Below are 16734 nucleotides of genomic sequence, written 5' to 3' on the forward strand. Positions count from 1 at the left end.
GGCTGGAAGTGGAATTAAAGAGAGGGATTATGTTCTTTGGAGAGGGCTTGAGGGGGAAAAAAACACAGATTGCTGCTCATTTGTGAATGAAGTGGTGGGTCCCTTTTTTCTCTGTGGTGTGTCTCTGGCCTGCGCGCTACACTGGTCCTGGCTTTTGTGAATGAATTCCTGAAAGGCAACGCTATCAAGGCCACTGTGTGTGTGTGTGTGTGTGTGTGTGTGTGTGTGTGTGTGTGTGTGTGTGTGTGTGTGTGTGTGTGTGTGTGTGTGTGTGTGTGTGTGTGTGTGTGTGTGTGTGTGTGTGTGTGTGTGTGTGTGTGTGTGTGTGTGTGTGCGTGTGCGCGGCTGCGCGCGCTTGCTTGTGTGTCTGTGTTTTGCAGGAAGAGGACGCCACAGAGTGTGCTTTGAGAGAGAGAGAGAGAGAGAGAGAGAAAGAGAGTGAAACTGAGCGAAACTGAGCAAGGCCCTTTAGGGACTGCAGCTGGGGTTCCAGCCATGTTGTTTTGTTGTCTGATTGGGCTCTGGGCATGTGCATGTCTGTGTTGCTCTGTGCATGTCTGTGTTGCATGAAAAACAGAAGTGAAGCGGAGCATGTGACTGTATATGTAAAGAAAAATAAAAGGGAAGGAGCTTCAGCCTTGGAGAACAGATTACATAATCTAATTACGCTTCTAAAAGCCAATGGATTAATTTCAGGATTTATCTGAATCCATCTTCCCAAATGGAGATTCCACGGTGCTGTTTTATTTTGCCCAATAATCCTATTGCTGATTATTTATTTATTTTATTTAAAAAAGAAATTAAAGCAGCTACCGGTATTTATTTTTATCTTTGGAGGGCTTTTCTGAGCCTTTATTTGACAGGTTCAGTGGAGAGACAGGAAACGGGAAGAGAGAATAGGGGAGTGACATGCAGCAGATGGTCTGGAATCAAACCTGGGACTGACTGTCGGCCTTTAGAGTCCATGTGGTATTGCCTTAATACTTTACCCGCCGAAAAACGTAACCTACATTAACCATTAGTCTCGTCAAGCGCCAATAAACGTAAGTTACGTTTATTCAGTTGTATAAATGTTTTGATCCGATCTATTCGAAAGGCTACTCACATTAGCTTCGGATGACTATCCGTTATTAGCCATAACACTGGACTGCGCCATCTTGATTTGCGCTTTCAGTCGCTTTTATCTCCAATTCCCCGTCACAGGCGGCATTTCTGGTCAAAACAACGCTTATTGCACGGAGCATAGCGGTCGCTGTAATGACGCCGGCCTGTGCTTCTCATCAGCTAGTGAGAGATCAACACCGTTTCCGGTCGCGGTGTTTTGGATCTTCAAAATGATGGCTGAACGCATATAGTAATCATTCTCTAATTAATCCTGCCGGCCAAACGGTTAACTGTTCGTCGCTTTAGCCCCAGCAAATAAATGTTTTCATGATTCTTCAAAATACAAGCACAAATGTAAATAAATCTGAGGATGCATCATATTTCTAAAAGCAGGTCTGCCTTTTGGGGTAGTTTTTGTCTAGACATGGAGCCACAGGGATTTAGTCTCTGGATGTGCATGTGTACAGGGTGCGTGCACACGTGTGAGTGGATGTAATTTATTCCATTTCACATCCCAGGACCCAGTCAGATGTTTACTGTTTGCATTCCCCAGAAAAGATGTCTTGTACTTATTTCATAAGGGTGTGTCATGCTGTGTCCTGGTCCACGCCGCGCCAACACATCACATTCACATTCCAGTCTCCTTCACATTCCAGTCTCTTTCACATTCCGTCCTTCTCCATTTCATATGGGTTCAGGGCAGGAAGTGTTTTTATTTGATCTTTTATTTATTTGTTGCCCCCCTCTCCCTCACAGTGGTATGTACATTATGCAATTCAGCAGCCACTTTCACTGTGTAATACAGTATGTCTAACCCCACTTTGTTGTTCACTTCCACTTAAAGCATCGCCCATAGACCTTAGTGACCTGCCAATGTCTCATGGCACTTAGCTTGTTCTGTAGGAATGCAAAATAAACAGTCAGAGGAGTGCATTATGGTAAGTTGTTATGAACATGGTAGTCTGTCTGACAGGTTTGCAGGAATGCATCGAGTGTCCCTGTTTATCAAATGGACGTAAGGATGTTTCATGGCCGTCAATGGCAGTGTGTCGTGTCCCTGAGTCTTCAGTCAGGACACCAAACCCATAAGTTGTTCACTCAGTTGTAAAGTGTTCTAGACAAAGCCTGATTTATACCTTGTCGCGGGATGGAGTCGGGTTCCGAATATAGCCACTCTACGTGCTCACAACGCTATTGAACACATTGTGAGCTTGTAGATCGGTTATTTTTGGCGAGTGATGAGGTACACTGGAGTATAAATTAAGAATGCCAACCATGCACACAATCTCTCTCTCTCTCTCTCTCTCTCTCTCACACACTCACTCGCTCACTCACTCACTCACACACACACACACACACACACACACACACACACACACACACTCACTCACTCACTCACTCACTCACTCACTCACTCACTCACTCACTCACTCACTCACTCACTCACTCACTCACACACACACATAATTTCAAGGCTTGGATTTGAATGTGAGTATGTGTCTTTGTGCAGGTTGGAGTGTTCACCGTGTGCGGGCCTGTGTCCCAAGCTGTGTATGGGGAATAAGACCGTGGACTCTGTGAACTCTGCCCAGGAACTGAGAGGCTGCACCGTCCTCAACGGCAACATGATCATCAAGATCCGAGGGGGGAGTGAGTACTACCGTTCCTTGAGCCTGGTTCATGGCTAGACAACTAGACAAATGTCCCATCTGTGGGTTGGCCTGTGTGTGGGTTGGCCTGTGTGTGGACAATTGGGTTGGCCTGTGTGTGGACATTTGCCTGAATGAAAACATCTTATTCAGTGCGATTATTTCAAAATGGAGCTTTTTTTAAGACAGCGAAAGCTCACGTGCAAATGGGCTAAAGGAATCATGAACCAGGCTTTAATGTCTGCTCTAGGCCGACTCTCCAGAGAGATACTTGATGTCTCTGTGTAGACCTCTCTTTCTCTCTCTCATTTTGCTTAGCATTCCCCTGTCAGGTTATTTTGTTACAACTGATGTTTGGATGATGAAATGTATCTTAATTACCCCTTTATTAAGCCATTCTGACCTGAGATCAGATTCTAATAATGTCTGTTTGAAAATGATAGTTTTCTGAAAAAGCTATGTTTCTGTGTCAGTCGTTCTTCGATTTTTAAATAGCTAAAGCATAACGTAATGCTAACACCAAAACGGGTTCCCGCCTAAAATGGGTTAATATTATGGAGGAATCTATAGCTCGTATTTCACAGATTCACACCCTGTGTGTCGTGTTTGTCTGTTGTGCTGTCCTCTTAACCTGTCTCCCGTTACAGACGGACAACCCAGTGGTTGTCTACCTTTCTCGTTCGCTTTTGAGGACACTATATGGTTATCTGTCTGACCACTTATCTCACTTTCCTTGTAGATAATATAGCAGCTGAGCTGGAGGCTAACTTGGGGCAGCTGGAAGTGATCACAGGCTACCTGACCATCCGCAGAGCCTACGCCCTGGTCTCCCTCTCCTTCCTCCGCAAGCTGCGCGTCATCAAGGGAGAGCAGCTGGAGCTAGAGTAAGTCGTCTTCTCAACCTCGGCTGCTTTTGTTCTTTTTGATGGGAAACTGTGCTTGAGTTGTAATGAACAGTAGATATCTGACAAATGTATGTATCTGACAAATCTGACAAAGGCAGTGTATGACGAAGACTTATGTAGGTGAGTTTAAAATATCATAGTGTAACATGTATATTGATTATCATCCGGGCAGTCGTTGTTGCCCAAGGTTATCCTGCATCAGCCCTCGGTTGGATCTATTGATCCCCCCCCCCTCTCTCTCATTATCTCTCTCTCACGCTCTCTCTCTCTCTCTCAGTGTCTACTCCTTCTATGCATTGGACAACCAGAACTTGCGTCAGCTGTGGGATTGGTCCAAGCACAACCTGACCATCCAGAACGGCCGCATGTTCTTCCACTCCAACTCCAAGCTCTGCATGACTGAGATCCGCAAGATGGAGGCTGTGACGGGAACCCGGGAGCGTAACATTAAGAGTGACATCGCTATCCGTACCAACGGTGACCTGGCCTCCTGTAAGAGACACGGATTTTGTGATGGCTGCTGAAGAGATGATTGCAATTAAATTTCTCTTACTCTTACTACTTTTTTTAATCTACAAGGATGATGCCACAACCTAAAACTCTGTCCCTTTTTTACCAGGTGAGAATAAGCGGCTAAATTTCACCCTGATCAGAACACTGTCAGATAAGATCATGGTAAAGTGGGAACCCTTCTGGCCTCCAGACTACAGAGACCTGCTGGGCTTCATGGTGCTCTACAAAGAAGCGTATGTATCTGACAAACACCAGGGCTTCTTCTCACATTGCCAAGGACTTTATCACATCAACTCCTAACATTTTACTTTTTTTTATCTTCACAACTTGCAGTGAAATGCTCTGTGGGTTACTGTTACAGTACCTGGATAAGGGCCAGTTCACTGTCTCTCAAACCAGACATCTCTTCCACAATCCTTGATTGCTACAACGAGTCTGTAATTCCGCCCTCATAACGGTTCTGGACTAAAAACAGAAAAACCTCCACATAAATATTTTTTATTTCTATTTCTGAGAAGTAGCAAACTAGATGGGCTTTGAATTGATTAACTGATTTACAGTTATTTACACGACTACAAATGCGTAACGGCAGTGGGACATGTGGAGTTTTAGAGCTTTCGATGTACAGACTGTTAACACTAATTATGCTAAGGACGTGTATACACAACTTTAGAATCAAAACCACGGGGTGCCTTGGATGTGTATAGGTCTCTTTAGGTCTTTTTTATTGATGTAAAACCTTTCGTTCTTCATCGTACTCCTTGTGTTTCATGCATGCGCACTGCCGTTCACTTCCTTGTTTACGTCCCAATTAGAATAGGAGGTAGAGTGAGGTAAGAATGGAAGATCATGCCTCCCGGTTTTCAGGGTTCTAACGGAAGGCGGGGCTTTTCAGAGTAAAATCTGCCTCATCTGCTGGGACTTTAGCGCCATTATTTTGAAGAATTCCCCAGCAAAAGAAGAGTTAATAGCGAGTCGTGGTCTAGCTTAATCAATCTAAGCTTATTGTAAGTCCAAACTTTTACTTCACTCTCTCAATTTGTCTCTTGTGTCCCTTCATCCCAGGCCTTATGCCAATGTGACTGAGTTTGATGGGCAGGACGCTTGCGGCTCCAACAGCTGGGTGATTGCAGATGTGGATCCACCATCCCGCCCCACCGAACACAGGGAGCAGCAGGAGCCTGGCCACCTGATCCGACCTCTGAAGCCCTGGACTCAGTACGCCATCATGGTCAAGACCCAGCTGTCTGCCTCTGACGAACACCAGATCCACGGAGCCAAGAGTGACATCATCTACGTACGCACCAACGCCACCAGTGAGTCACAGTGCATACATACAAGTTCACAGACACACATTTTAAATATGTGCTATTTTGCAGCCAGTCTTCTCTAAAGCCACTTACAAGTGCTTGTGTACGGTATGAATTTGTGTATATATAAATATACACAGTACTTACCCTTCGAGCAGCCGGTTATGCAATACTTGTTGAACCTGTTGTTAGAGTACCCACAGTGTGGTACCCGTTACCTCGGTTATAAACGGGCACTGGCCGCATGCACATCAGGATTTGCAGATTTATGGAGAACAGCCGACCAGAGCAACGTCCCGATCCGAGCAACATCCCCTACCCACGCATGCACGCACGCACACACACACACACACACACACACACACACACACACACACACACACACACACACACACACACTTCACACACTCTCACCTGCTTTCAGTAGGTGTTAATTTCAAGGATTGGATTTTAATTTGAGTATGTTAATTAAATGCCCAATTGCCTATACAGTATGTGGGCATATCAGTCGGTCCGTTTGACTTCTCTAGGTTTGAAGTTGGATCGGTCAGATGGTTCTAGACATTATGCGAAGGACAAGCAAGTGTACACACGCAAAGATTTTGTGGAATTTATAGTTATGCTCATGACATTTTTTCAGTTTTTTATGAATCTTTAAAAGGTACCATGTTGGAATGTGCCTCTCTTCCTGTCTCTTCCCTCAGAGCCCTCGGTGCCTCTAGACCCCATCTCCTCCTCCAACTCTTCCTCTCAGATCATCCTGAAGTGGAAGCCTCCCAACAACCCCAACGGCAACATCACCCACTACCGGGTCATCTGTCGGAGGCAGCCCGAGGACAGTGACCTGTACAAGTTTGACTACTGCCTGCAAGGTTAGCTGCCTTGCTCGGGGACACAACCATGTACTTATTTACTGTGGTTAAGTACTGTGTACTTAACCTTTAAAAGACCAGAGGCTGACTCAACAAATGCCTTCAAAAAATTTCAGAAATAGCGGATGTACAGTACAAGCTCGCTGCAATAACTTATTTTGAGTATGTCCATTTTTCAATATTTTATACATCTACTCCACTTCATCTCAGAGGCAAATATTGTACTGTTACTCCACTACAATTATTGTTGGATCGAGTATTCCTACATTGTGGTATTGGTACTTTTACCTGCAGTAAAGAACATTATTTTCACTTTCTACAACTACCCATGCCTCTGTTGTGCTGCTGCTGGTTGAAGTACAGTTCACTTCACTGTACAATACATGCATTGCCTGGGTCGTGGGTCTCACTGACCTGTTTTGTGTTTCTCTCTCTCTCTCTCCCCCTCCTCTTTCACTTCAAACCTCTACTCTCCACCATGCCTATACCAGGTATGAAGCTGCCGTCTCGTACCCCCACCCACCTCGGCAGCGAGGATGAGCAAAAGTGGAACCAGACGGACGAGCCCACCTCGGGAGCAAGGTGCTGCGCCTGCCCCAAGACGGACGCCCAGCTGAAGAAGGAGCAGGAGGAGACGGAGTACCGCAAGACCTTTGAGAACTACCTCCACAACGAGGTCTTTGAGATCAGGTGCGTGGCATGACCGCCGGCTGAATGTTACAAGCCAGGTTTGAGCAGGTTCCATTTACTAGGTTCCATTTAATCATTGTTATGGCCGGTGCAATACATGCATTTCTTTTTGGGAGCTTGTAGATCGGCTATTTTTTTGTCGTACAAAGGGCGTAAGCCCTATATGTACATAGAGCTCAAGTGGTTAAGAAAATGTCGCCCCTGTGTTGTATTTTAGTTTTTCTTTTACAAATCGAACCCTGGGTTTGACTGATGTACGTCTTTACATACTGTAGGGAGGCCAAATCAGGTAGGAGTAAACAGGTGTGTTGGGACAAGCTCAAACCTGCACGTCCTTATATAATGTATGTGTATATAACAACATGCAGTATACTGCATGTAGGCCAGGGTTGGGGTCAGCTAAGTTTTAATTCTGTCAATATGGAGTGTGTTTTTTTCTTGCATTCAAGAAACTGGAATCTTCTACTGTAGATCATCGTGATCATTCTTTTAAGAAAATGAGATTGAGAATGCAGCCTCTATAACTAGTTCTGCTTTCAGATTATTTTCTGAATGTATTGTATTGAAAGAGAATATGTCCACTATAGAATAAATAAGTAAGCTGTGTCAGAGGAAACCCTTTAGATTGTGTTGATTTGCTTCATTATAATGATTGACATGAGGGAGCTTGACATGACTAATGCTAATTGCACAACTGTTTGACGATGTTTAAACCTATTGTTAGATTAATCCAACAATCGGGTTGATTCACAGCTCTACTAAGTCAGTTGTGAAATGCTTAATCTTCAGTAATTCACTAATTGACCCCGGAGGGACATTTTTCTTGAGTATTACTGTACTGAGTATTAACTTCCACTATCTTGTTTACTAGGTCCTGTCTTTGTCTTGATTAGTCCAGGTTTGTAAATAGCACAATAGCAGTGTAGTTCTTCTGGCTACGCATGGGAAATATGAGAAACGTTGTTTCTCCTGGTTTGATACCGGAGGCTCTTCTGGCAGGTGGAAGAGCAGGCAGAGCTGGCTGATAGACACGCTGGTGAATGACAAGGCCTGGGGCCAGCACACAAACATACACACATACGGATATACACACACATCATGTTGATGTTCACACGGGCTGGTTTAATGTTCCTAATACATCAACATGGCACACGAAAATAGGCTGACATAAGCTTGTAGCCTACAGGAGCTAAGACAAAAGCACATACAAGTCAGAAATATTCTCACAGAAACCTTTTGACACAGTTCCCCAAGCTGAAGCTGTTTGTAAATACAGCCCAGAGACAACACCGAGAACATTCCCTGTTTGGCATAGCAACATAAAACGCCCAATGGGAGGACTGTATTTATTTATTTAAATATATACTTTTGTATCATAACCATATGAACCAATAGAATGTTTGCGAGAGGGCTGACGGCAAATGAATTGGGCACAATGCCCAAGTTTTGCCCTTAAATCATCCACTGTAAATATATAAATAACTCCCCATGCCAGTGATTTTCAGTTTTTCATTACCTTTTAAGTAGTCACAGAATATCTATTGCCACTTTTTTTTTTTTTTTTGTCAAAACGACGATCTGTTCAATAGTTGAAAATAGCATGCTGGCCAATGCTGAAGAGAGCAGACACAGAAACCGAGATAAAGGCGTTTCTAAAAGTGCAGTAACTATGGAGCGGATAACAGCAATCACTCCGATCAGGTGATTTCCTGGTTTCAATGAGACTTAAATGGTGAATCATAGGTTAGCGGAGAGCGCCATCTAGCGTAAAACACACAAAAGCCGCCCCAAAGTCGTCTTTGGCAGTAGATGAGTTACAGTAATAACAGGGTTGCATGTCCTTCAGTTAGTCTATTATCTATATAAAGATTATACTAGTCCATAACCAGCAATGTGTGCACCCATGTACAGACTTGGGAGAGTCTACACAGCTCTCCTGAACAGAGGAGAGCTGCTAATTTGATCCTGGTGGCTGTGTCTGACAAGCCGGTCATTTATGACCTGATGTTTAGTCGTTCGTTACCAGTCATGAGAAGTTCATGTTTATTTTGTTTGAGCTAAGCTATTCGTGCTAATAACACGTTCATTCAAACGTTGCACATGCCAATGAACACTGGGAGCGAGAGCTATGGACATGATATCCAAATGAAAAAGTACCAGATCTGAAAACTCAGGGGGGAGTTTCCCCGGTTGGATGTAGCGCGTGGAAGGAACACGTTATTCCAACCAGTTCTTTCCCCTCCATCAGGCATCCCGGCTGGCCAGGGGGTGGCAGTATAGAGACCAGGATTACGGCATGTTATTTTAGTCTGGTTAATAAACCAGACTAATATCGCACGGACCGCGGGATATTAGTCTGGGGAGGCTCAGCTTGGATTTCATTTCCAGGGGGGGCGGGTTGAAACATTTTCTCTTTGACGCAATTGGTCAGAGCTACTGTCAGTCAAAGGTCTCAAGCATTGAAAGTCACTGTACCAAAGCCCGCCCATATTGCATACCGTGTCCCGATTGGCCGCCCCATTTCTCTGGTGTAGGAAATGGGCGTACAATTGAGCCTCTCCAGACCGTAATCCGCCGGCAGGCAATATTTTTTTGCCAACGGCTGATTCGGTCTGGTTTATTAACCAGGCTAATGTTATTTGTGAGGGCACCTGCTCAAGGCCTAGGGGACACGGGGAGAACATGCAAACTCCACACAGAAAGGCCCTTTTGCCAACCCCACCTAGGGTATGGGCACTGATGAGGATAGGAGAACAGGCCCACAGCGTCCCCAAATAGGAGAACAGGCCCACAGCGTCCCCAGATAGGAGAACAGGCCCACAGCGTCCCCAGCGGGCATCGAACCCAGGACCTTCTAGCTGTGTGTCTGATACTTTTGATGCTTTTGCGTGAAGTAGCTCATGCACAGAGATGGGAGGTTTCTGCCCGACAACAAGAGTCACTGTTGTGCTTTCCCAGCCCCGGCCGACACCTTACCTTATTATGTGGTGCCAAACCGAGGTCACAGTGAGGTCTCCTCGTGCTTAATGAGCGCAGGGTGAACAGGCTGGTGTGCAGGGTAAAGCCCCCGTGGCTGTTTGTGACAGAGGAACAGGAACACTGTGCTCTGCCTCTGATCAGCAGGGCTGCATGGAGCCCTCTTCTCTTCCATCCAGCCAGATTGGATCACCTCTTGTTTGTCCCAGCCGTCATGATGTGCGTGTCCCGCAGGGGCGCCGTGCCAACTCTGCGACCCGTGTGTGTGTGTGTGTGTGTGTGGTGGTGGAGGGGGGGGGGGGGGGGGGGGGGGTCGGGGGGGCTGTTTTTGTGCTTGGACAGTCTAGTGGGGGGGCTGAGAGTGGTAGAACACACACACACACACACACGCACACACATCCTCCTCTCTCCCAGGAGAGCGATTACTGTGCTCATTATCATCCATGCCAGTCTGGGGTGCAGTCATGCAGACTGCCGCCCCTCCATTTAGGCTTGCACACACACACACACACACACACACACACACACACACACACACACACACTTCTTTAGTGTAAGACAGATCACTACATTGCGGTAAACTGAACGAGGAACTTTTGTTGTTTGTGCTTCCCTTTTATGCTCCTTCACACAGATATTTTTTTGATGTTTCTCTAGCTTGATGCCGTGCGTTAAATCCTCCCCTATCTGCTCTCTCTGCAACTTTACACTCCATTTTGTTCTGCTCCACACTCCTGGCTGCAACAGCAATATCTTCTCACTCTTTTATTGTCATACCAACCTGGGAGGTGCCTGTGTGTCAACCAGTGCATTCTACACTGAGAAGCTCTATTGTAGCAGTTTTGTCATCGCTCAGAGAGGGCAGTAGTTGTTGTGGGAAAGGAACCTCTTTACTGTTCCCCTGGACTGGGTGATATGGACAAAATATTATGTCAACAATATTCGTGACCACGATATTGTGACAATAATGCATTTTGAATAAGATTTTTTTTTTTTTATGAATAAAGATAATCTAAATAGCCGATCTACAGTCAAGCTCATATGTCTTGTTTGCTTTCTTTTCAAAATCGTTGTTTTAAAAAAAATGTTCAATCACAGAAAGAAGTCTCAGGGGCAGGCAAATAATGAAAGGACTGTGAACTGCTGAACACCCTACGCCCCTCACAGACAAAATAAAAATTCTCCCCAATGCAATGCGTTTTGAGCATGTAAATGAGCTATTTTGCAAAGCATAAAATACGTGATTAAAACCAGGTAAAGACAACACTTATGCTATGATATCCCAAATCCCAGACGATATCTAGTTTCATATCAAGATATGGATAAAATATCAATATACAGTATAGCCCAGCCCTACTGTCCATTCCAGCTGTAAGGTTGTAAGCTGCCTCCACCCAAGATGATGCATTCACTTCATAACTTGACCTACTCTTGTACAAAGGTGTGCTGTGTCAAGTGAAGTCATTTGGTCAGTTACCATGCTGATGGGCTTAGGCTCATGACCGCTTGGCACCTAGTGAATTCCACTTGTGGTTGGTGGTTGACACCACCCAGTGGTGAGTGTTGGGAAGTGCATGTAGTTGAAAGGCAGTGACAACATTATGTGAGTAATCCAACATGGCCCCATGCTGTAAAGGTTAGTGTGAGCAAAGGTTCCCACTGGCTTTCTCTTAGCCTTGTAACGACACCTCCGTCTGTCCAGCGCTCAATCCATACTGTCTGTGCACTTCTTACCTTTTTGTCGCAAAACACTATTTTATAAAGAGATTCGATGGAAGCGAAACTATTATACGGTACATCCTGCATGGTAGTGGTGTAAAGTAAATAAGTACATTTACTCATTTTGAGGTATTTCTTTTAACAATTTTCAGTACTTTTACTTTTACTCCATTACAACAACTTTAGTTAGTAACTTTATTTAGTTACTTACATACATTATCCAATTCATGCCTACCGGTATATACATATACATATTTCAGCCATTTGAAAATAGCTGAGACACATTGTGAGCTTGTACATCTGCTATTAGCAAAAGTTATACATTTGAAAACTACTTTCCTTCCTTACCTTTGTACTTTTACCCAAGTAAATGTATTATTATACTTGGGTAAAAGGGTACTTTTGGTGTTAGCATTATGCTATGCTTTAGCTATTGAAAAATAGCAGATCTACAAGCTCATAGCGCGCCACCGAGTGGCGCGCTATGAGCTTGTAGGTCTGCTATTTTTGAAAAATCGACTGACAGAAACGTAGTTTTTTCAGAAAACTGTCAGGATGTAGAAGACATTTTTAGAATCTGATCTCAGGTCAGAAAGGGTTAAGTAAAAAGATTTGAGTACTTTTTCCACCACTTCTGCATCGATATATATTATATAATATAATAAGACATGTAATCATCAACAGAAACCCTGGGAAATCCTTCTATGGTTCTGATGATGTTTTATTTCTCCGCTGTCTCTGCAGACCATCCCGGCGGCGGCGCTCAGTGGGCGTGGCCAATGCCACGCAGACCCTGCCCAATTTCCTGACCATTCCTCCCAGTCTGCCCGACGCCTCCACCACCCCTACACCGGGAGAAGAGGAGGAGGAGGAGGGATCCAAGGTTTCGCACCCTTTCTTTATTCTATTGTCAATTGCTCTCATTGAAAATATGGAAAATAAAAATATATACACTGTATATTTAAAGGTGCTGGTAAGTGATATTTCTATGTTCAAGTAAGCCTTAAAGGGTTTGTCCAGTAACTGAGAGAACTCTACAAGATACAGCATAAACGAGGGAAATTGGAAGTGATGAAACATAACAATAAATTATAGCAAACAAAATTGGACCCAGAACACTATAATTGAAGTTCATAAATGGGTTTTCTCTCCTTGGATGAAACAGGTTTGCCACCTGGACATTTATTTTCTATTCACTAAAGAGCTGGAGATATGCGGAGACTGAACGAGTGTTCAGTACTATTACTATCAGAATATAGAGATTTTGCATTTTCTTAACGAAGGTTTTTAAACTGAATTTTTAACTTATTGTACCTTACAAGTTATGGTCTGGAAAGTTTTGAAAGCTTCTCTCGAAACAAAAGGTCACTGCAAAGTGCACGACTGTGGACCATTACAGTTTGATCCATTATCATGAAATATTTTAACCATACACACTAGTGTCGCTATTCTGGGGCTCCCAGAAGGCGAAAATAAGAGATCTACAAGTTCACAAAGTGTCGCATTGTGAGCTTAATGATTGACTATTTTCAGTAAAGACATTTAGTGTAAGGCAAAAACTGAAGAGATCTCTTGGGAACACTGATCAACTAGTACACAAAACAAGTATATAGGGTTTACGTGATTCAATATCCATTTCTAACGGTAGCTTTGTTTGGACCACCTTGTCATGACTCCTCTTTGTGGGTTTAGGTGGAGCTGAAGGTGTTCCTCAAGGAGTCCACGGTCATCTCCAACTTGCAGCACTTCACCAGCTATAAGATCGAGATCCTGGCCTGCAATGATCCTGTTGACATCAACCGCTGCAGCATGGCCACCTACGTCAGTGCTCGTACCATGCCTGAAGGTACAGTACAGTAGGGCACGCTGTCAAGTGGAAACCTCTTATGTCTAAAACGGTTAATTGTCAAGAAATGGAAGAAAGAAGCAGTGTTGCTATGGAAGGTTATTATTTAGTTACAGGCTCTTGTTAATACTTGTCATTGGTTGAATATTTAGAAAACCCCTTGGACAGACTTAGGACTCACACTTAGGTCTGGGGACGACCTAGAGAGAGACTTAACCAAACAATTAGCTCACAGCACAATTTCTTTGCTTCTTTTGTGTGACTACTGTGTCACACTGGAAATGCATCACATTCGTTGTGGACTTGTGGGAAAACAAAATGTATATTAAGAAAGAATATATATATATTGTATTATATATTATACACAGGCGAAATGTGCATAGGGTTGGTGGGAAAATCCAAATGACAAAAGGATTTTTGTTATTTCCATTTTCCAATAGTAAATATTACGTGCCCTGCCCTCAGAGGCGGCTATTTGCGCTACGTACATTGCAGCCCATCCTGTAATCTGTAGTTGGTTTTTTTCCCCCTAATAGTAAAAGTAGGCAGTTGGTTTAGGGGGCCCCCGACGGCCGGGCGTCGCATCCTCCTCCCGTCACTGATGGGCAGGGGAAGTGACGCCCGGCCGTCTGGACTCTCTGGAGCCCCCTCAAACCCGTCGGCGTGTATAAAACATAACAACAACACACCACCAGCCTGGACATGAGGAATATAGTTATAAACACAAGATTTTGGGACAAAACTTGATATTTACCCTGCTCTGTAACCAACAAACGTGTGTTCTTACATCCACCATTTCAGCTGATGAGCTTGTAGTTAAATATTTGGCCAAAGTAACGTATAGAACCGTGCCAAAAAGGTACAAATTACCGTCAAATAACTGTTTTTTGCATGTACAGGCCCAGCACATGCACATGTATTGATCAGAAAACCCATGGCTAATAAAGCCTGTGTGTGTGTGTGTGTGTGTGTGTGTGTGTGTGTGTGTGTGTGTGTGTGTGTGTGTGTGTGTGTGTGTGTGTGTGTGCGTGTGCGTGTGCGTGTGCGTGCGTGCGTACTGTATATATATACATATATATATAAATTGTTGCACCCATCCTAATGACAGTATGTGCTCTCCTGTGCCGTACAGAAAAGGCTGACGATATCCCGGGGCCTGTGACTCACGAGATGCTCCCAGACGAGCCCAACTCTGTGATCATCAAGTGGCAGGCGCCTCGCTCCCCCAATGGCCTCATCATCCTCTATGAGCTGTTCTACCGGAAGGTTGGAGAAACCGAGGTCAGTATGCCAGACGCACTGCTTCTCAGTGGGGGGGGGGGGGGAATCAACAAACGTGATTTACAGTATATATACATTTTTGATTTGTGTGATTAATCACCCTACAGAAAGAGCAAAAAATTGCCAATCTACAAGTTCACAACGTGACGCAATTTGGGGAGAAAATCTTCAGTAATTGTGAATTATTTCCCTATAATCCATATTTTATTCAAATCGATTAAATTGATTCGTTTGATACAATGTTGTACCACTAAAAGAGATTAAGGAATGCTCACACAGAATGGAGGTAAAGGATGCAAGTGCAGAGGACATTAAATTTAACTGAGTATGCACTTTTAAAGAAGTCCTGTTCCCTTGTTTAGATGGAAGCACAAAGGAAATATTTGTTTAGTAACATATGCTCCCAGTGTTTATACTGGTATTGTCTGCCGTGTGCGTGTGCGCATGTGCGGTTGTTGTTTACTCACTGTGAATGTGAGCACTCGTTTCTCATTGCTATTCATTGCTGCACCGCCTGACCCTAGGAGCCAGCAGCAGCTCTGTTACCATAGCGACAGAGCCAGGAAGGAAGAGTAGGATGCAGTGGCAAGGATGGCCTGGCGTCTCGGATGACACCGCCAGTGCAAACTGCACTGCACTGAAACCACACTGCTCTGCTTACTTACTCACAGATCCACCCTAAAGCCTAGACCGGTGCTTCTCAAACCTTTTCATGTCAAGGACACCTCAGATTAATATGTATTTGACCGCGGACCCCCAAATGTTAAAAAAAAATATATACAGGGTTCCCACGGCCATGAAGCTTCCTGGAAATATTTTGAAATTAGAAAATACATTTTCCAGTCCTGGAAAGCTTTTGGAATTTGATAAATGTATCAATTTATCATTGTTTTTTGGCTATTGATTTTGTTAAAAAAAAACTGTTTCCAAAACATAACATTAAACAAAATATGTAACATACAGTAAGTCGTTATTCGCCAAACGGGCAGCGTGATTGCAGCCTAATGTGTACCAGTATGTGACAAAAATAACAGATCTACAAACGTACAATGTGCTGCAGCGTGATCCTATGCCCTAGGATAGGTGGTGTAGCAAAACATTTGGCACAAAATTTGGAATAGAATGATAGCATTCTATATTTGATGCTTTATTGTTGCTACACTGCCTTTGGCCATGTTTTTGGGCATTGCACATAGGACTAAGAGACTCATTATTGCGCTGAATGATAAGAGGCCTGGAAATTGGGTTAAATGTTCTGGAAAGTTTTTGCAAAACCTTTCCAAATGCATTGTAAAACTGTGTGGGAACCCTGTTCATAGCACAGATCGACAAGTGTTAGACTTGTAGATCTGTGATATACAGGTATATATTTAAAACATCATGGCAGCCAAGTATATGAGATTTAAAGGATATTACAGTTTACGCTGGCAAAGTATACCGTTTGCCAGCCAAGTCTATGGACTTTAAGGATATTACTTACTGTTTAGACTCTAGAGCATCTTTAGGGAACACTGGACTTTAATGTGTGTTTAGAGCACTTTTTACGTAAAAGGTCATTTGGCCGAAATAAATACAGTGGGTGACCCCCACTATGTCCAGCTTTGAGGGTGGGTGTAAACACAAATGCACAGGTAGTCGGTGACGAGATCCCGAGATTTGATAAATTAGCTTGTGCGTAAACCGCTAAAAAAGAGAAACGGGATCCCTTTCTTTGAGTCCAAGACCTGTGCAGTTCAAGTACATATCAATCAATTAAACCTTATTTATTATATACTACATTTCATACAACAGGTGCAACCCAATGCACTCCACAGAAAAGAGGAATAAAAGGAATATAAAAGGATAATCACTTAAAATAAATTATGCTAA

At 43.8% G+C, this 16734-nt stretch overlaps 1 protein-coding gene across 1 annotated transcript in view; it reads left to right on the top strand.

Moving 5' to 3' along the window:
• insrb (insulin receptor b) overlaps nucleotides 1-16734 on the top strand; it is a 114810-nt gene that overhangs the window by 86302 nt on the left and 11774 nt on the right. The window contains exons 5-14 of the mRNA XM_083767719.1: nucleotides 2615-2754; nucleotides 3493-3637; nucleotides 3936-4150; nucleotides 4278-4404; nucleotides 5237-5487; nucleotides 6186-6353; nucleotides 6845-7043; nucleotides 12483-12621; nucleotides 13431-13584; nucleotides 14717-14865. Of these exons, the coding sequence (XP_083623845.1) occupies nucleotides 2615-2754; nucleotides 3493-3637; nucleotides 3936-4150; nucleotides 4278-4404; nucleotides 5237-5487; nucleotides 6186-6353; nucleotides 6845-7043; nucleotides 12483-12621; nucleotides 13431-13584; nucleotides 14717-14865 (1687 nt within the window). The remainder of the gene's footprint in view (nucleotides 1-2614; nucleotides 2755-3492; nucleotides 3638-3935; nucleotides 4151-4277; nucleotides 4405-5236; nucleotides 5488-6185; nucleotides 6354-6844; nucleotides 7044-12482; nucleotides 12622-13430; nucleotides 13585-14716; nucleotides 14866-16734) is intronic.

The sequence above is a fragment of the Protomyctophum parallelum genome (assembly GCF_964188405.1).
Source record: "Protomyctophum parallelum genome assembly, chromosome: 6".
Classification (NCBI taxonomy): domain Eukaryota; kingdom Metazoa; phylum Chordata; class Actinopteri; order Myctophiformes; family Myctophidae; genus Protomyctophum; species Protomyctophum parallelum.